The sequence below is a fragment of the Dicentrarchus labrax genome, unplaced genomic scaffold, assembly GCF_905237075.1.
Source record: "Dicentrarchus labrax unplaced genomic scaffold, dlabrax2021, whole genome shotgun sequence".
NCBI classification, from domain to species: Eukaryota; Metazoa; Chordata; class Actinopteri; family Moronidae; genus Dicentrarchus; species Dicentrarchus labrax.
In genome coordinates, this window is record NW_026136703.1 from 20,284,042 (window position 1) to 20,298,246 (window position 14,205).

A 14,205-nucleotide genomic window follows, 5' to 3' on the forward strand; every position below is an offset into this window, starting at 1 on the left:
ATTTATTTTACTATTCAGTTATATTTACAGTTATTGATCTCCCTACATAATGGTCCACACACACAGTTTATTCTCTACTGAAATGATTAATCAATCAGTTGACAGTAAATCTGCACAGATCTTGATAGTGTTTAAGAAAAATGGCAATAATGTTCTTGTTCCAGCTTCTTAAATGTGAATATATCCTGTTTTTCTTAGTCTTCTGTGATAGTACACTGATTGTCTTTGGGGTTTTGAACTGCTGGTTGGACCAAATGAAGCATTTGAAGACACACTGACAGGGACTGTAGGAACTTGTAATGGCCATTTTGTACTATTTGGTGACTTTAAATGGAAGGGAAGGATTGCATAAGAACATCATTTAAAACGTTATTTGCAGGATAAATCCCTTCATTTTACTTTCATTTATATATCTGCCAGAAAAGAAACATTTAATCATATATTTGAGTCCTCAGTCGCCCTGATGATGCCAATATGATGCCATATATTGTCATTTATTTAAATGATAGTGCAGTATCCCTTTAATAAAATGCCCTGTCTTGTGTAAGAGAGCCTGCCCCTCTGGTGGTTTGATCCCTCCCGCGCCAAACTCATCTCCAGTCTGCATGATGGCTCAACTAAACCTCCCAAAAACTCTAATAGTCGCCTTAAAGGTGATGAACTGTTGACATCACCGGCTGGTAAGTTCATATTTTTAATGCTTTCAACAATAATTTACAGGCAACAGAGTGATTCACTGTCACATTAGCAGGTATCGTAATACTACACGGTGAAATGGCGCTTTCTTTTCTCCTAATCGTACCTGTAATCGATCTGCAGTCTCAATTTAGACACTTTAATTCAAGTTTTTAAAAGTTTGGAACCCCCTGACACTACTGCGCAGGCGCGTTGCGTAATGGTTATAACGTAATCGTGGAACTTCACTGACCCTCAGTCATCTCAGTACTGAATTTATGTACTATTACAACAAGTTCCTCTTCTCCCTTTTTACTATAACCTCTGGTGTCTTCTTCCCATTTTTTTCTTCTGCTGGTTCTCCTCAATAGTTTCAAAGTTCAGGACACAGTTAAGTTCCCAGGGCTGGCTACATGTTTCTGCACTTGTATGGGAAGTCAACCGGCCCATAATCCGCCTCCATAGGTGTTTTTTTTTTTATTATTATTTATGTTGATTCTCCCAAATTCTGAAATAATGATTGTAGTAAAAGTAATTTTCTGGCTGTATTTAAAGCAACATTAGAACATTAAGATAACTCATGTTATAGAAGACACTCTTAAGGACTTTCATCTTCTGTATTTTCGACTTCTCTTAATCAATATTCATTAAAATACAGAGGGCAATCTCTTTGGAACAACTTACTCCCATCAATACAGTCAGTATCTACTTCAAAAAACATCTTCAAAAGTCTCTAATTAGCAAAGATTCATAACACTTCATGGACCTCAATGTGATGTATTTAATCTGGTAAAATAGTTGTACATTTCTATCAATATTGAATTACAGCTGCTTGAATGTTGTATTACACAATCTTTGTTTTTATCTGTTTTTCTCTTTTTAAAGTACGATTATATTTGTAAAGTGGGAGGTATCTTCATAAGCATTTTTTAGCTTCAAACCTCTTTGCAGACAATGTTCATGTGCAAATAAATAATAACAATAAATATGTAAGATTTGGTATTTGTTGCAATTTGGCACCCCCAGTTACTATCCCAATGTTGAACATGGACGGCTGTGCACGTGCATTTCTTATGATTATATTACTTATGATGAAAAACTGTTAAAGCAGTTAAAGCGTTATGCACTTGTCCCGCCCCGAAGCCACAATTTACATAGGGCAAGAACACCAGACAGGATCATTTTTGTGTTGTTGAGACAAAGATGTTTGTATTTTTATAATGTGTGTGGTCTATTGACAGATAGAAGCATAGAAACGATCATATTTACAGTACAAATGAATCATAAAGAATAAACACTGTACAAAGATGAACGTATGTTATCTTTTTTTTCTTTAATCAATTCACAGTTGTCAAATGCATCACATCCTGCGCACTGGAAAACTTTTACTGGGAAACACCCATAAGTCAGTGAGTATTTAAAACAGCAGAAGTATAAAGAAGCTATAGGTTAAATTGTTTCATTTATAAACCAGCTTCAGGTTAGCAAAAAAGGAATTTTGTGTCATGACTAAATCTAGAATTTAAAATCTTTATTTTATGGGCCTGGAAAAAGTGCTACTCTAGCTTTGCCAAGATGATGCGGGCAGTGTGTGTCGACGTACCAGGAGGACCTGAGAATTTACTGCTGCGAACTGTCCCGAGACCTCAGCCTAAAGACGGGGAAATCCTAATTAAAGTTCACGCAACTGCTCTCAACAGGGCCGACTTACTGCAGGTGAACTACAATACAATACAAAGCAGAAGCTACAATCTCCAAGTGGTCCTGATTTTGAAAACTCAACTCGGTTCATATATTGCAATTCTTGTGTATATTATTCTTCTGTTTAGAGGCGAGGACTGTACCCACCTCCCCCTGGTGAGAGTGATATCATAGGCCTGGAGGTGGCTGGTACTGTGGATACTCTGGGCCCAGGGGTGAAAACAAGCTGGAAGCCAGATGACAGGGTCATGGCCTTGCTCTGTGGAGGAGGATATGCAGAATATGTTGCTGTGCCTGAGGAGCTCCTCATGCCCGTTCCCCCTAATCTCACACTCTGCCAGGCCGCTGCGATCCCAGAGGCCTGGCTCACTGCCTTTCAGCTGCTGGTTTTCGTAGGTACAGCAACTGTGTTTGTTATTTATTAGAGAATATTCATCATTCTGCCGGGAATTGTCATTGGAAATAACACAGAACATTTTATTTAAATGCCGTTTCACTGTTTGTGTTCCCCTAAGTTCTTATTTTTCCACTCTTTCTTTTATCTTATTGGTGTTACTTTTTATTATTTTACGCATGTAGCACTTTATATTTTTTGGTAATGGCTACAAAGACTTAGAGCTAATTGTTTCTAACGTATACGCATACAGACAATGTTCAGTCTTTACCAGTACTTTGCAAATTAGGACCTTTATTTATATGTACGTTGATCTCTTTCAATAAGTAGCACAAAAACAATAAAACAAATGTACAGCCACACAAACTGAGCACAGTTAAAAACTGTTTGCTCCTCAATGATAGGAAACTTAAATTACCTGAGGCCAACACAACACAAATCAATACATGGCTCCTACATGTATTCTAGCACCATAATAATCAAAATAATCTGAGATGTAAATTGACATTCCCTGAAAATTAAAGAAACAAGGAAGAATTCTGCTCATGTGAGGCTCTAAACAAGTTAAAACTAAGGCAGAAATATTGATAAATGTGAATGTGGTTCAGTATGATTCCCTCTTTCTATAATTAACAAGGGGTACGATATTAAATTCTGCACTTGTATCTTGTTGCCATCTGTCCTCTCTGCCACAGCTCAGGTGGAGGAGGGTGAAGTGGTGCTGGCTCATGCTGGAGCCAGCGGAGTCGGAACAGCTGCTGTTCAGCTGGTTCGTCTGTTTGGTGCCGTGCCCATCGTTACTGCGGGGACCCCCGAAAAACTGAAGATGACTGAGAGCCTGGGAGCAGCAGCTGGGTTTAACTACAGAGAGGAGAGCTTCGCGCAGGGAGTTCATGACTTTACAGGAGGTGAAGTGTGTAGATGTGGAGAGAGTCCACTGTGCCGCAGGGGACGGGGCTAATCGGTCATTACTCTAATGTTTCTGCATTGTTTGTATTACGACGATCCATCAGACAATATGTCAGAGTTATATGGACTTTTGATTGGATTTTCCCTCTCTTTGCAGCCGTAGTAGCAATCACTGCTCATATTAACTACATATTTCTTCTCTTTGTTACAAACTTTTGTTAATGAAGATGTAAAACACTTTTTTGGTAAGTTAGAATAGAAAGTTAGAATAGATCTGGCTACAGGTTTAAACTTGAAAGGATTCTTTTGTATTGTTTTTACTGTCAGTAAATCCCATGAAAAGACAAAAACTAACAATGTGTTAGTCCACCTCTCAATACTTTCTGACCTCCTGATCCTGTCCGGCACAAATATATAGTTTAATCTTTTTAATAAAGGCTAACTTATTTTGTAAAACAGCTGGATTTTTATCAAAATACTCAAACAGGAGTAAATACTGCTTTTATTGGGGACTTTTGGGGGATAATCGGGGTATATAGTCTATATGTTGGGGAGTGGATGTAAAATCTAAAATCTGGCAAAATAAAAACCATTAGTTCATAAAAATGTTTAAACTTCTAATGACTTTATATTTTATTGCTGGAATTTACAAGTGTCCACTAGTATTTATAGCAGGAAAGAGGTTTTGTTTTTATCAGGTATGTTTTCATTTGTGTATAATCACCTGAATATAGAACTCGTTATGTTTTTGTTATCTGAGAATGTTATCTACAGAGGGAGCAGTTCCTCTTCCACAGAGTCCGACATGTTTCTACAGTAGCCCAGAATAGACAAACCAAACACTGGCTGTAGGGCCTTTCACGTATTTTGTGAGTTTCCAAGCCACCGTAGTTTCTACTACACACTTAAAAGGGTGAGCTGTATTCAGTTGGTTGCAATTTGCAATTTCTCCACTAGATGCAACTAAATCCTGCACACTTTTTAATAATTTTGACACAGAGGAATCAGATATATCAGGCTTTTTAATTCATTGTTGGTAATGGAATCTTTTGACAGTATATAGAAATCATCCTTATATTTTAAATAATCCATAAAATATATAACTGAGAATTAAAATAAAGATGAAAATGCTGATTAATTACATTTTATGAAGTCATAACAGAAGTTATCTAAGGACACGTTTCATATAGGGCAGGTCCAGACTGTACTTTTTATAAAATGATTCACACTATGAGCAAACCCTTCAGCGACAGCGGCAAGTAAAAACAAGTCCTGCACAATTCAGTTAAATAACTTCAATACATTTTAATTTCACAGGCAAGGGAGCAAACGTCATCCTCGACTGCATTGGTGGGTGTAACTGGGAGCAAAATGTGAGCTCTTTGGCCACCGACGGCCGGTGGGTGCTGTACGGCACCATGGGAGGCCGGGCGGTAGAGGGAGATCTGCTGGGCAAACTGCTCTCCAAGCGTGGCCGCTTGCTCAGCAGCCTCCTCCGCTCTCGCAGCCTTCAGGTGAGAAATTCAGACCAAACAGAAATGACACACCAGCTTGCGTTTTTTTTCTTCATCTCTGCATGTGAACCTGCTGACTCATGTCGAGTGAAAATCCAACAGTGCTGCCTTTCTGGTTCTTCGAAATGAATGTTTGCATATCTGTGGCTGAGCCTGATTCTGGCTTTGCATTTTTTTTTCTCTTCACAGTACAAAGCAGAGCTGGTAAAAGCTTTCTCACACAGAGTGTTACCGTGTTTCTCAGACCAGACATCCTCCCTGAGGCCAGTGATTGACAGCACGTTCAACCTGGAGGACATCGCAGAAGCTCACAGGCACATGGAGGCCAACAAGAACACGGGGAAGATTGTCGTTAATGTGATTCCACAGAGTGGGGAAACTCAGCTGCAGTGATATTAACACACGTAATCACTCTGAATTTGATTAATCTTACAACACAGTGTTATTTGTTTGTTGATCATTATTTTAAATATGTTTTATCCACCAATCCACCAAAGATGATTTTTGTACAGTGCTGTTTCCTCTGTAGTGTTACATAGTGATTATTAACCCACAACTAAATGTTTACTGTAATTATTACTCCTTATTGCACATTAGTCTTAAAGCACAACCTTAATAAAATGCCACCTTGTATTTCACTGCACATACAGTATTGAATGAGCATATTAACAAATAAAACCCTTGAATCTTTGAGTTTTGATGATGATTAGTGTATTGGTATCAGTGGTGGAAAAGCAATTTAAGTGCATTTACTCTAGGTTTTACCACTTTCTACCTTTTACTTGTAATGGAGTATTTTTATATTGTAGTGTTGCTGGTTGTACTTAATATTAGAATATTACAAGTATGAGCAGGGTTGTTTTAAAAATGTAATCTAATACAATTACGAATTACCTGTTTAAAAATGTATTCATTAAACTAATCCAGGTATGACAATCAACTGTATTGATGTATTTAAAATTTGTAATGGATTACAGTTACCTTTTTTATGTATCCTGATTACGTAACTCCGTTAAACATGTAATCCGTTATTCCCCAAACCTGAGTATTAGCAATAAGTAATTAAAGACATACATTTAGTAGTGCACACAAAAAATTACTTTTATTATTGTATATAATAATAAGTATAACCCGTATTTTTCAATTTATTGTTATTAATTAGTATTCTGATAAGTATCTTATTAATATTTAGTTTTACTTAATTTCCACTCGTACAGTTAAGTTTTAGTTTTTTTAGTTTTAGTCAAGTTTAATTTTCTGCTCATATTTTGAGTATATACAATGCAGTGTATATACTTTAATTTATAGTTTTATATCTTCTAATATTAATAATATTAGTAATATTTTTATTGTGATATTCTTTGTTCTCTGTTTTTGCACTACTTTGCCCTATTGCTGCTGTGTCAACCTGAAGGGGGATAAATAATGGCATATCTTATCTTATTATTATATAAGCACTATGTATGCATAATTATTTTATCGTTATATAATAATTTATTAATAATTATTTTATCGTTATAATATTATTTATTAATTATTGTATCGTTATATTATTTATTAACTATTTTATCGTTATAATATTATTTATTTATTAATTATTATTTTATCGTTATAATATTATTTATTAATAAGTATTTTGTTGTTATATTATTTATTAATACGTATTTTATCGTTATAATATTTATTTATTAATAATTATTTTATCGATATAATATTATTTATTAATACGTATTTTATCGTTATAATATTATTTATTAATAATTATTATATCGTTATAATATTATTTATTAATAAGTATTTTACTTATTTTATGATTAGATAAGCATTATTTATTAAGGATTATGTTTACTTAATTATTAATAAATATATAATTATGCGTATCTACGTCGCAGTCGAGCGCGCGTCAAACTGACCATATACGTACCAGGAGTACTTCCGGTTTCTGACTTCCTGCTTCGCCGCGGCTCCTCTGAAGTTTTTCTCCGGTTCACGGGAGAAGTTTAAGGAGCGGAATCCGTGTGCCAGCTTCAATTCATGGATCAAACTCTGCGACGATCAACGGACACATCTGGGACTCTATGATTCGACCGAAAACAACAATATTTACGAGTCCAGTACGTAAGATTTAACGTATAACTTCTGGGCTACCGTTAGCTCGCATGTTAGCAGTGAGTCGCGACTGGAGCCCGCAGTGTGTAAATAAACTCTGTTGTGTTTGTTTTCTCCTCAAATAACTGAAGCATTTGTTATACAATCAACAATAAGTTCTGTCTTTAAACATACTTACAGCTTACTTCGTGTTTGTTGTGGTTTATTTACTTCCTCACCAAACGTATGAGTCATTAAAGTTGTTTGTTTTTTTTAATGTTTGTTGTTACTGTGAGGAGGTTTTAAGTAAGTTTTAAGTAAGTTAAGTATTTGTTGTTTTTTTTAATGTCACAGACGCCAAATCCTGAACCATGGAGGACCCAAACAGAGCTCAGCGTAAGATGTCAACAGCAGGAGTCAGCTTGTACAAAGTCCTGGGCCTGGAGAAAGGAGCATCTCATGAAGAAATAAAGAAGGCATACAGGTGTGTTTATAGAGAGCAACACACCTGTCCATTTAACACTGGATCCAGATGTTTGTACCATTAAGTTTTTATTCATTTGGTGTTTTAAGATATACAGAAATATCCGTAATTTAAAAGCCACAAATACTGAGGTCGCTGTGGAGAGGCAGGAAACAGAAAATGTTGCTTATTAATCTGAAGTTACTGCGAACCATAACTTTTATACTTTTATAACCGTCCATGTAAGAGTTTAGGTTAGATATGAAGGCAGAAAAGTTAGGTTTGTGAATCTGATGCAGTTTTGCTTTCAAAAATATGAAAGTAACAACGTATATTTTTTATTATTTACATAGATTAGAGTCCGACCGGCTCAGAAGGCTGCTTTCTTTAAACAAATGACTCTATAAGAATTTAACATTATCAACCAATTCAAATACCAATTTCTGAATATACTAGGGGGGAAAAAAATCTGTTTTTATGTATCAGACTAAAAGCCAAATATGAATTTGATGTTCAATTTGAGTTGAGGATCAAATAGTTCAAGTTATTAATGTAAGCACAGTATAACAGTATATTCTGAAAATAAGTTTTCAGAACAACTTTGTAAAACATTCTGTGTCGTAATCCTGTGTTTTCCAGTCTATGCATTTATACGAATTACATATTTCTGTAAAATATTGTTGCATTTATCTACTGATATTGGCATTTATACATTTAGTGTTTGTACATAAAAAGGGATCTGAATTCCCCCCGATGTACGACTCTTGTGTTGCAGATATTGTTGTTGTGGATGACGGCAATCCTTTAGAAACACTCAATGCTGAGACAGTTGCGTAATTTGGGACTCATTTGTTCTTTCAGGAAACTGGCGTTGCGGCATCACCCCGACAAGAACCCGGACAACCCAGAAGCTGCTGAGAAATTCAAAGAGATCAACAACGCCAACTCCATCCTCAACGACGAGAACAAACGGAAGATCTACGACGAGTATGGATCCATGGGCCTCTACGCCGCGGAGCAGTTTGGGGACGAGGGCGTCAAGTACTACTTCCTCATGTCCAGGTGTTGGTTCAAGGTGAGATGTGGTTTTAAAAGTGGAAATTGAGCGGCTGTAATTGTAGTCATGTTAAATTCTGTCTGCGAAAGTGTCTCCCAACAACGTCCTTCGTGTAGTTTAATATTTGACTTTGAAAGGGCTACATGTTGTGGATTGTGGCTTACAAATAGCCCACACACACTCACATATAACTGACCCCTTTCTTTTGTGTTCAGGCCCTCGTGGTGTGCTGCAGTATTTTCACCTGCTGCTGCTGTTTCTGCTGCTGCTGTTTCTGCTGTGGGAAGTGCAAAACTTCAGAAGACGAGGATAATTTCGCCTACATGGATCCCGAGGACCTGGAGGCAGAGATCAGAGAGCACGATGCAGGTGAGGGACTTTGTTCTTTTGGATTCACTTCAGCTTGTAAAGGAGGAAAGTAAAACAAGAGGATATCTCCCTGCTGCTCGTATTTAAAAGAAAAAACCAGTCCAAAGTCTGGAAGATCACGTGTTACATTGTCTAGTTGATGGTTGTGAAGTCAGATCAAAGGTTTTTCAGTTGGGGAAGTATTTCAAAATCTTCCATCAGTTTGCATTTTACTGAAACATTTCAGTCTGTTTTCTGTGGTGAGACGACAGGAAAAGCTCATTATTGTACATGAGACTCATCCAGTGTCTAAATCAGGAAGTACTTTATGCTGTTTGCACTTTGTTTTAGCAGTTTTAACTGAATTAACTGTATATTGTGATTAGTTATGGAAATAACACTTGAATAAATGTTGACATTTAACAGTGAAAGTTTGGAGACAAATTTAAGTTGCAAGTTGTTGTTGTTGTTATTGTTATTGCTGAGAGTCTCATAGTGAATAATTAAACCTGATGGAGATTAAAGGATTCAGTTTTTTTGCTCTTATTATGAAAAAGACAATATTCCTTACTCAGCTGTTTACATGACTAATGAAAATAAATATTCCACTAATATTCCCGTTGACATACACCTGTGCAGACTCTGTTTAACGTCCCTTTTTTAATGACTTTTAAAAGACTAAAAGTGGAACAGCTGGAGCTGCTTTAGCCACTTTTGTCAAGTTTTAGTGTGCATGTAGACGTAATTAGGAACAAACATGGGTTTGCTCAGTGTTACATTTTGTTTCACAGCAGGAGGCAATGTAATAATTATTCAGCCGAGCCCTAGCGACGCCTCAGGAGAGGTTTTCACGTCTCCAGGTAAAGTTCACCTGACCTCAGCCGACTGCTGCTTTGCTTATCTGGCAGAAATTTGAAGCAGTGTTTGGCAGCTTCTAACACCGCTGGCACAGACTGCGTGTTTACCAAATCACATACTAACATGTTTTACTTAATTGTACCTTCCAATAAGTGCTTATTCTTTACAGCCTGTGTTCCTTATTGCTTATTAATAACTTTTTTCTGGCTTATACTTATCATGTTGATAAGGTGGTGTACTGAAATGATATGAAGAACAGTAGTTGGGAGTCATTTCAGAGGAGCCACACAGGTGATTTATCTGATAAAGAAAGGTTGAAGGTTCCTTTATTTGGAGGTAGATTTGCAGTAAAAGACATTCCTCTTGACAAAAATATAAAACAATAAACAGCTTAGATGATAAAACACTATAAAGGATGAACAGTAAAGATACTCTCACTATCAGCTGTGTCCCTGCTATGGCTTATTTCTGCCATATGAACGTTATTCACCTTTTGTTCCCCACATTCTTAAATTGGAAGTAAAGTAAAACAGCCTTTTTTCTATCAACTGTTTAAAAACTGTTTATCAAACCATATGCACACCTTGCTTTATATTACTCATTACATTGTGTTGAAGTTGATCTCAAGTGACTGCACTTTGTGTTGCAACAACCTCCTCCTCTGTTAAAACTACGTTACGCAATTATTGAATTAACTCTCTTTGTGCTGCTGTCCATTCTCCTGCTCTTTAATGCTGTATAATCTATATATACTAATGTATTTGAGGAATGTTTCTATGTTCTTGTTCCGTTATGACATGGTTACTTACACCATTATACTATTTTTGTGTGTGTGTGTGTGTGTGTGTGTGTGTGTATATATATGTATGTATGTATATAAATAAAACAGTGTATACTTGTGTTACTCCACTGCAGGTAAAATGACTCATTAGACAGCAGGATGACCCACAGAGTGTAATATTATATTATTGGATTAATATTACCGATGCATGCCGAGATTACCTTAATTCTAATATCAATACGACACATTTTATTAGCTGATTATCCTTTATGTATAATGTTGATCTTCAATCTAACTACAGCTGTTAAATGATTGTAGTGGAGTAAAAAGAATAATATTTTCTCTCTGAGATTTGATAAAAGTGTAAAGTTTCAGGAAATACAAATAATTATAGTACTTAAAGTAAATGTACACAGTTTCTTTCCACCACTGCCTGATGCTGCAGTTATTGGCTGAGCAACAACAACAACAACAAGAAGAACTATATTAGTTTTATTTCATAATTTTACCCATTTCCAGGTTTTTATGTTTCATTGTTTACGGCTGCAACTAACAATGATCTTCATTATCGACTAATCTCTGTAATTCTTTTAAATTAATTTCTCACTCCACAGAATAGTGAGAAATACTAGAGCTGAAAGTTGTAGTTGATTATTTTATTAGTCTACCACAGAAATTGTACAAAGATAGATGACCTAAACAGTGAATCTCTTATGAAAATAGTTTTCAGTCAACTACATTTCAGCTCTAGTTTAAACTATATTCTTCTCTTATGATATTAAAATAAGGCTTTGCTTCTTCTTTTCCTTCCTCCGTTTGAAACAAACCGCCCTGCTTTGCCGCTTTTTTGCAGAGAAACAGATAAAAGTATGTTAACCCTCATTAAAAACCTGTTTTTCACTCCTCCAGGTGAGAACGCACCGATTGTGATTCAGCCTCATTCGACTAACGGCACCTCCGGGCCCTGATCCTCCCAGCAGTCAGCTGATAAATGAGTGAGTGGAGTCGGGGCTGCAATAAACACCACGTCGTATTGATCGTTGTCGGAGCGGCTGATGAATTTGAATGTTGCTGTTTTCCTCAAACTCTGGCTGACTTGCAGAAAAACTCATCTCAGGCGTATTTGTTTAAGCGAATCAAGCAGCGATTTGATTGTGCCATACTTTGTTTTTTTTAAGTGCCAGTGGGGGTTTGTCTTTGATTCAGTCTCATATTTATTTTTTAAACTTTTTTTATTTTTGAATATTGGGGCAGTTTCTGGACTGCAGTGACAAATGACAAAGCCAATGCAGATCAAAGCTCTGGAATAATTCGTTTTCACGTGCACTTTATTGTCTCAAGTTCATGTTTAAAATCATAAAGCTGCCACGACGGTCTGAAGACATTTCTGCTCTTAGGTCAGAAATGTTTTAATTTTTTTTTTAATGTAACATAATGTCATTAGAGGCCAACCACTTGGAGACTTACGGGGTGTTAAGTCATTCTGCACATAGATACATATCATAGAAACAAAGTAAAGGGCTTCATGAAATTATGCAGATTTCCATTCACATTCCTCGGATGTACAGCATGTGACTAAATCAAACGGTGGGTTTTCAAATGTTTGGTTGTCGACTGTTTCCACTGCCTGTAAGTAGCCCAATGAGAATTCATAAAACAATACACGCACACATTTTGAGAGAAACACTTATTCCCTTTCTTTTCTGAAAGTCAGATGGTAGTTGTGTGGTTGCAGAATCGGCCGTGTGAGTCTTCAAAATGTCTGTGAATTCAAAAATAGAGCAAAAAATTCATAAAGTTGGGTTTAATCGCCCCAAACAAAACACTGTGGCAGCATGGGGATTCATATTTGTTTGATTTTCAGGCACCAAATTGTAGTTTTGTAAGTGTTACAACAGTATTTACAAGTCAGAAACTGGACCTATATGACACGAATGCTGCGTTCAATATGGAGCTGGAGGCGGGAGGTGATTAGCCTAGCTTAGCGTAAAGACTGGCAGTGGAGGAAAGAGTTAGCCTGGTTCAAAAAAAATATACCTCTGACACAAACCTTCTGCACTTTCTGACGTTTGTCTACAGATGAAACAGTTTTTATATTTTTATATAAGCAGATTTTTTTTTAAAAACTCTGGACGGAGCCATGGCTAGCTGTTCCCCTCTGTTTCCAGTCTTTATGCTAAGCTAAGCTAATTGCCTCCTGGCTCCAGCTCCACACTAACAAACACACCGACATGAGAGTGCAATCAATCCTCTCATCTAACTCTTGTAAAGAAAGTGAATAAGTGTAACTCTCACTATATTTAAATTAAACCTCAGAACACAAGGTGGTGAATATTAATTTAGGTACTGATAAAGCTCTTAAAAATCATCTGATATTTTATAAAAAACACTCTTCCCACACTTGACACTAAGACCAACATCAGTTGCTTCGCTCGGGAAAAATAAAAGTCACTGGTTTGATTTATTGATCTCTCTGTGGTGTGTGAGCTTATATGTATATTAGTGATGTTGTGATCAATACAGGAACTGTGTTTTTATGTAAAATCTGAGATCTATATTTTTGATTCAAAGTTTTATGACGATGAATTTGAGTGTATATTAAGATAACGCCTTAAATTATGTCATGTTTCTTCGTGTTTACATTACATTCTCTGTTTGTTCTGGGTGTCGGGTTGTATTTTGTACACATCTTTTTGAATATCTGCATCATTTTTAGCATTTGATCTATTTTTTTCAGGCAGGATGAACGTCTTTCACAGACAGTCAAACAGTGTATTTATATACAGCTTAAACAGTTTACCCTTCCTAAGCCCCGCCCCTTTTTGCTCTGCGCTCCAATCACAGTTGAGCAAGCCTCGCTCAACTTCCTGTCTTGTAGATATGCTAAGTGCTAGACTCGTCTGTGTTGAAAAGACAACCACATTTTGAAGATGGTTAAAAGATACTGATTGTTTTCATTGGTCAGGTTGGTTAGGTTGAGGCATGAGAAGTAAGATTGATTAGGGTACAGCTGGTCATGACTTCGCCATCCTGGGAAAACAAATATTGTGTACAGGAGGGAGAAAGCTGAGCGAGGGTCGCTCAACTGTGATTGGAGCACAGAGCAAAAAGGGGCGGGGCTTATGAGCGGTCAAATTCAGTCGGTTTACATATTTTATAATCAAACTTGCCAAAACTTTCACAAAAGTGCCTGAATATGTTTTAGTGGGATTAAGTTTCTTTGTTTTTTATTCTTCTTCAGGTTTGAATTGTTTCATCAAAACAAAAAAATATATATTTTGTTTTATCTCAACATTCCCAAATATTTTTTCATTCTTTTAACTTGTTCAAACTGTTTTTTCCTGTACAATAAATGTTTGTCTGATCAAATAAACTCGGTTGATACTGAATAAAGTTGTCTTGTAGTTTTGTGCAGTT

The 14,205-nt window shown here is 36.3% G+C and overlaps 2 protein-coding genes across 5 annotated transcripts; both read left to right on the forward strand.

Moving 5' to 3' along the window:
- The first annotated feature begins 547 nt into the window (after positions 1 to 547).
- Positions 548 to 6,133, forward strand: tp53i3 (tumor protein p53 inducible protein 3). Of its 2 annotated transcripts, none has more exons than XM_051382688.1 (7): positions 548 to 680; positions 2,024 to 2,084; positions 2,218 to 2,391; positions 2,505 to 2,772; positions 3,466 to 3,678; positions 4,997 to 5,193; positions 5,383 to 6,133. In XM_051382688.1, the coding sequence occupies exons 2-7, from the start codon at positions 2,031 to 2,033 to the stop codon at positions 5,584 to 5,586; spliced, it is 1,110 nt and encodes a 369-aa protein (XP_051238648.1). In that variant the 5' UTR covers positions 548 to 680; positions 2,024 to 2,030; the 3' UTR covers positions 5,587 to 6,133. The 2 variants fall into 2 exon arrangements, with proteins under 2 accessions (XP_051238648.1, XP_051238656.1); XM_051382696.1 differs by having other exon boundaries at positions 2,230 to 2,391.
- Positions 6,134 to 7,135: 1,002 nt separating this feature from the next.
- On the forward strand, positions 7,136 to 14,181 carry dnajc5gb (DnaJ (Hsp40) homolog, subfamily C, member 5 gamma b). Of its 3 annotated transcripts, none has more exons than XM_051382722.1 (6): positions 7,136 to 7,307; positions 7,636 to 7,765; positions 8,606 to 8,819; positions 9,017 to 9,170; positions 9,941 to 10,009; positions 11,698 to 14,181. In XM_051382722.1, exons 2-6 carry the CDS (start codon positions 7,653 to 7,655, stop codon positions 11,754 to 11,756), a joined length of 609 nt encoding a protein of 202 aa, XP_051238682.1. In that variant the 5' UTR covers positions 7,136 to 7,307; positions 7,636 to 7,652; the 3' UTR covers positions 11,757 to 14,181. The 3 variants fall into 3 exon arrangements, with proteins under 3 accessions (XP_051238682.1, XP_051238691.1, XP_051238700.1); XM_051382731.1 differs by having other exon boundaries at positions 9,944 to 10,009; XM_051382740.1 differs by lacking the exon at positions 9,941 to 10,009.
- Positions 14,182 to 14,205: the final 24 nt, after the last annotated feature.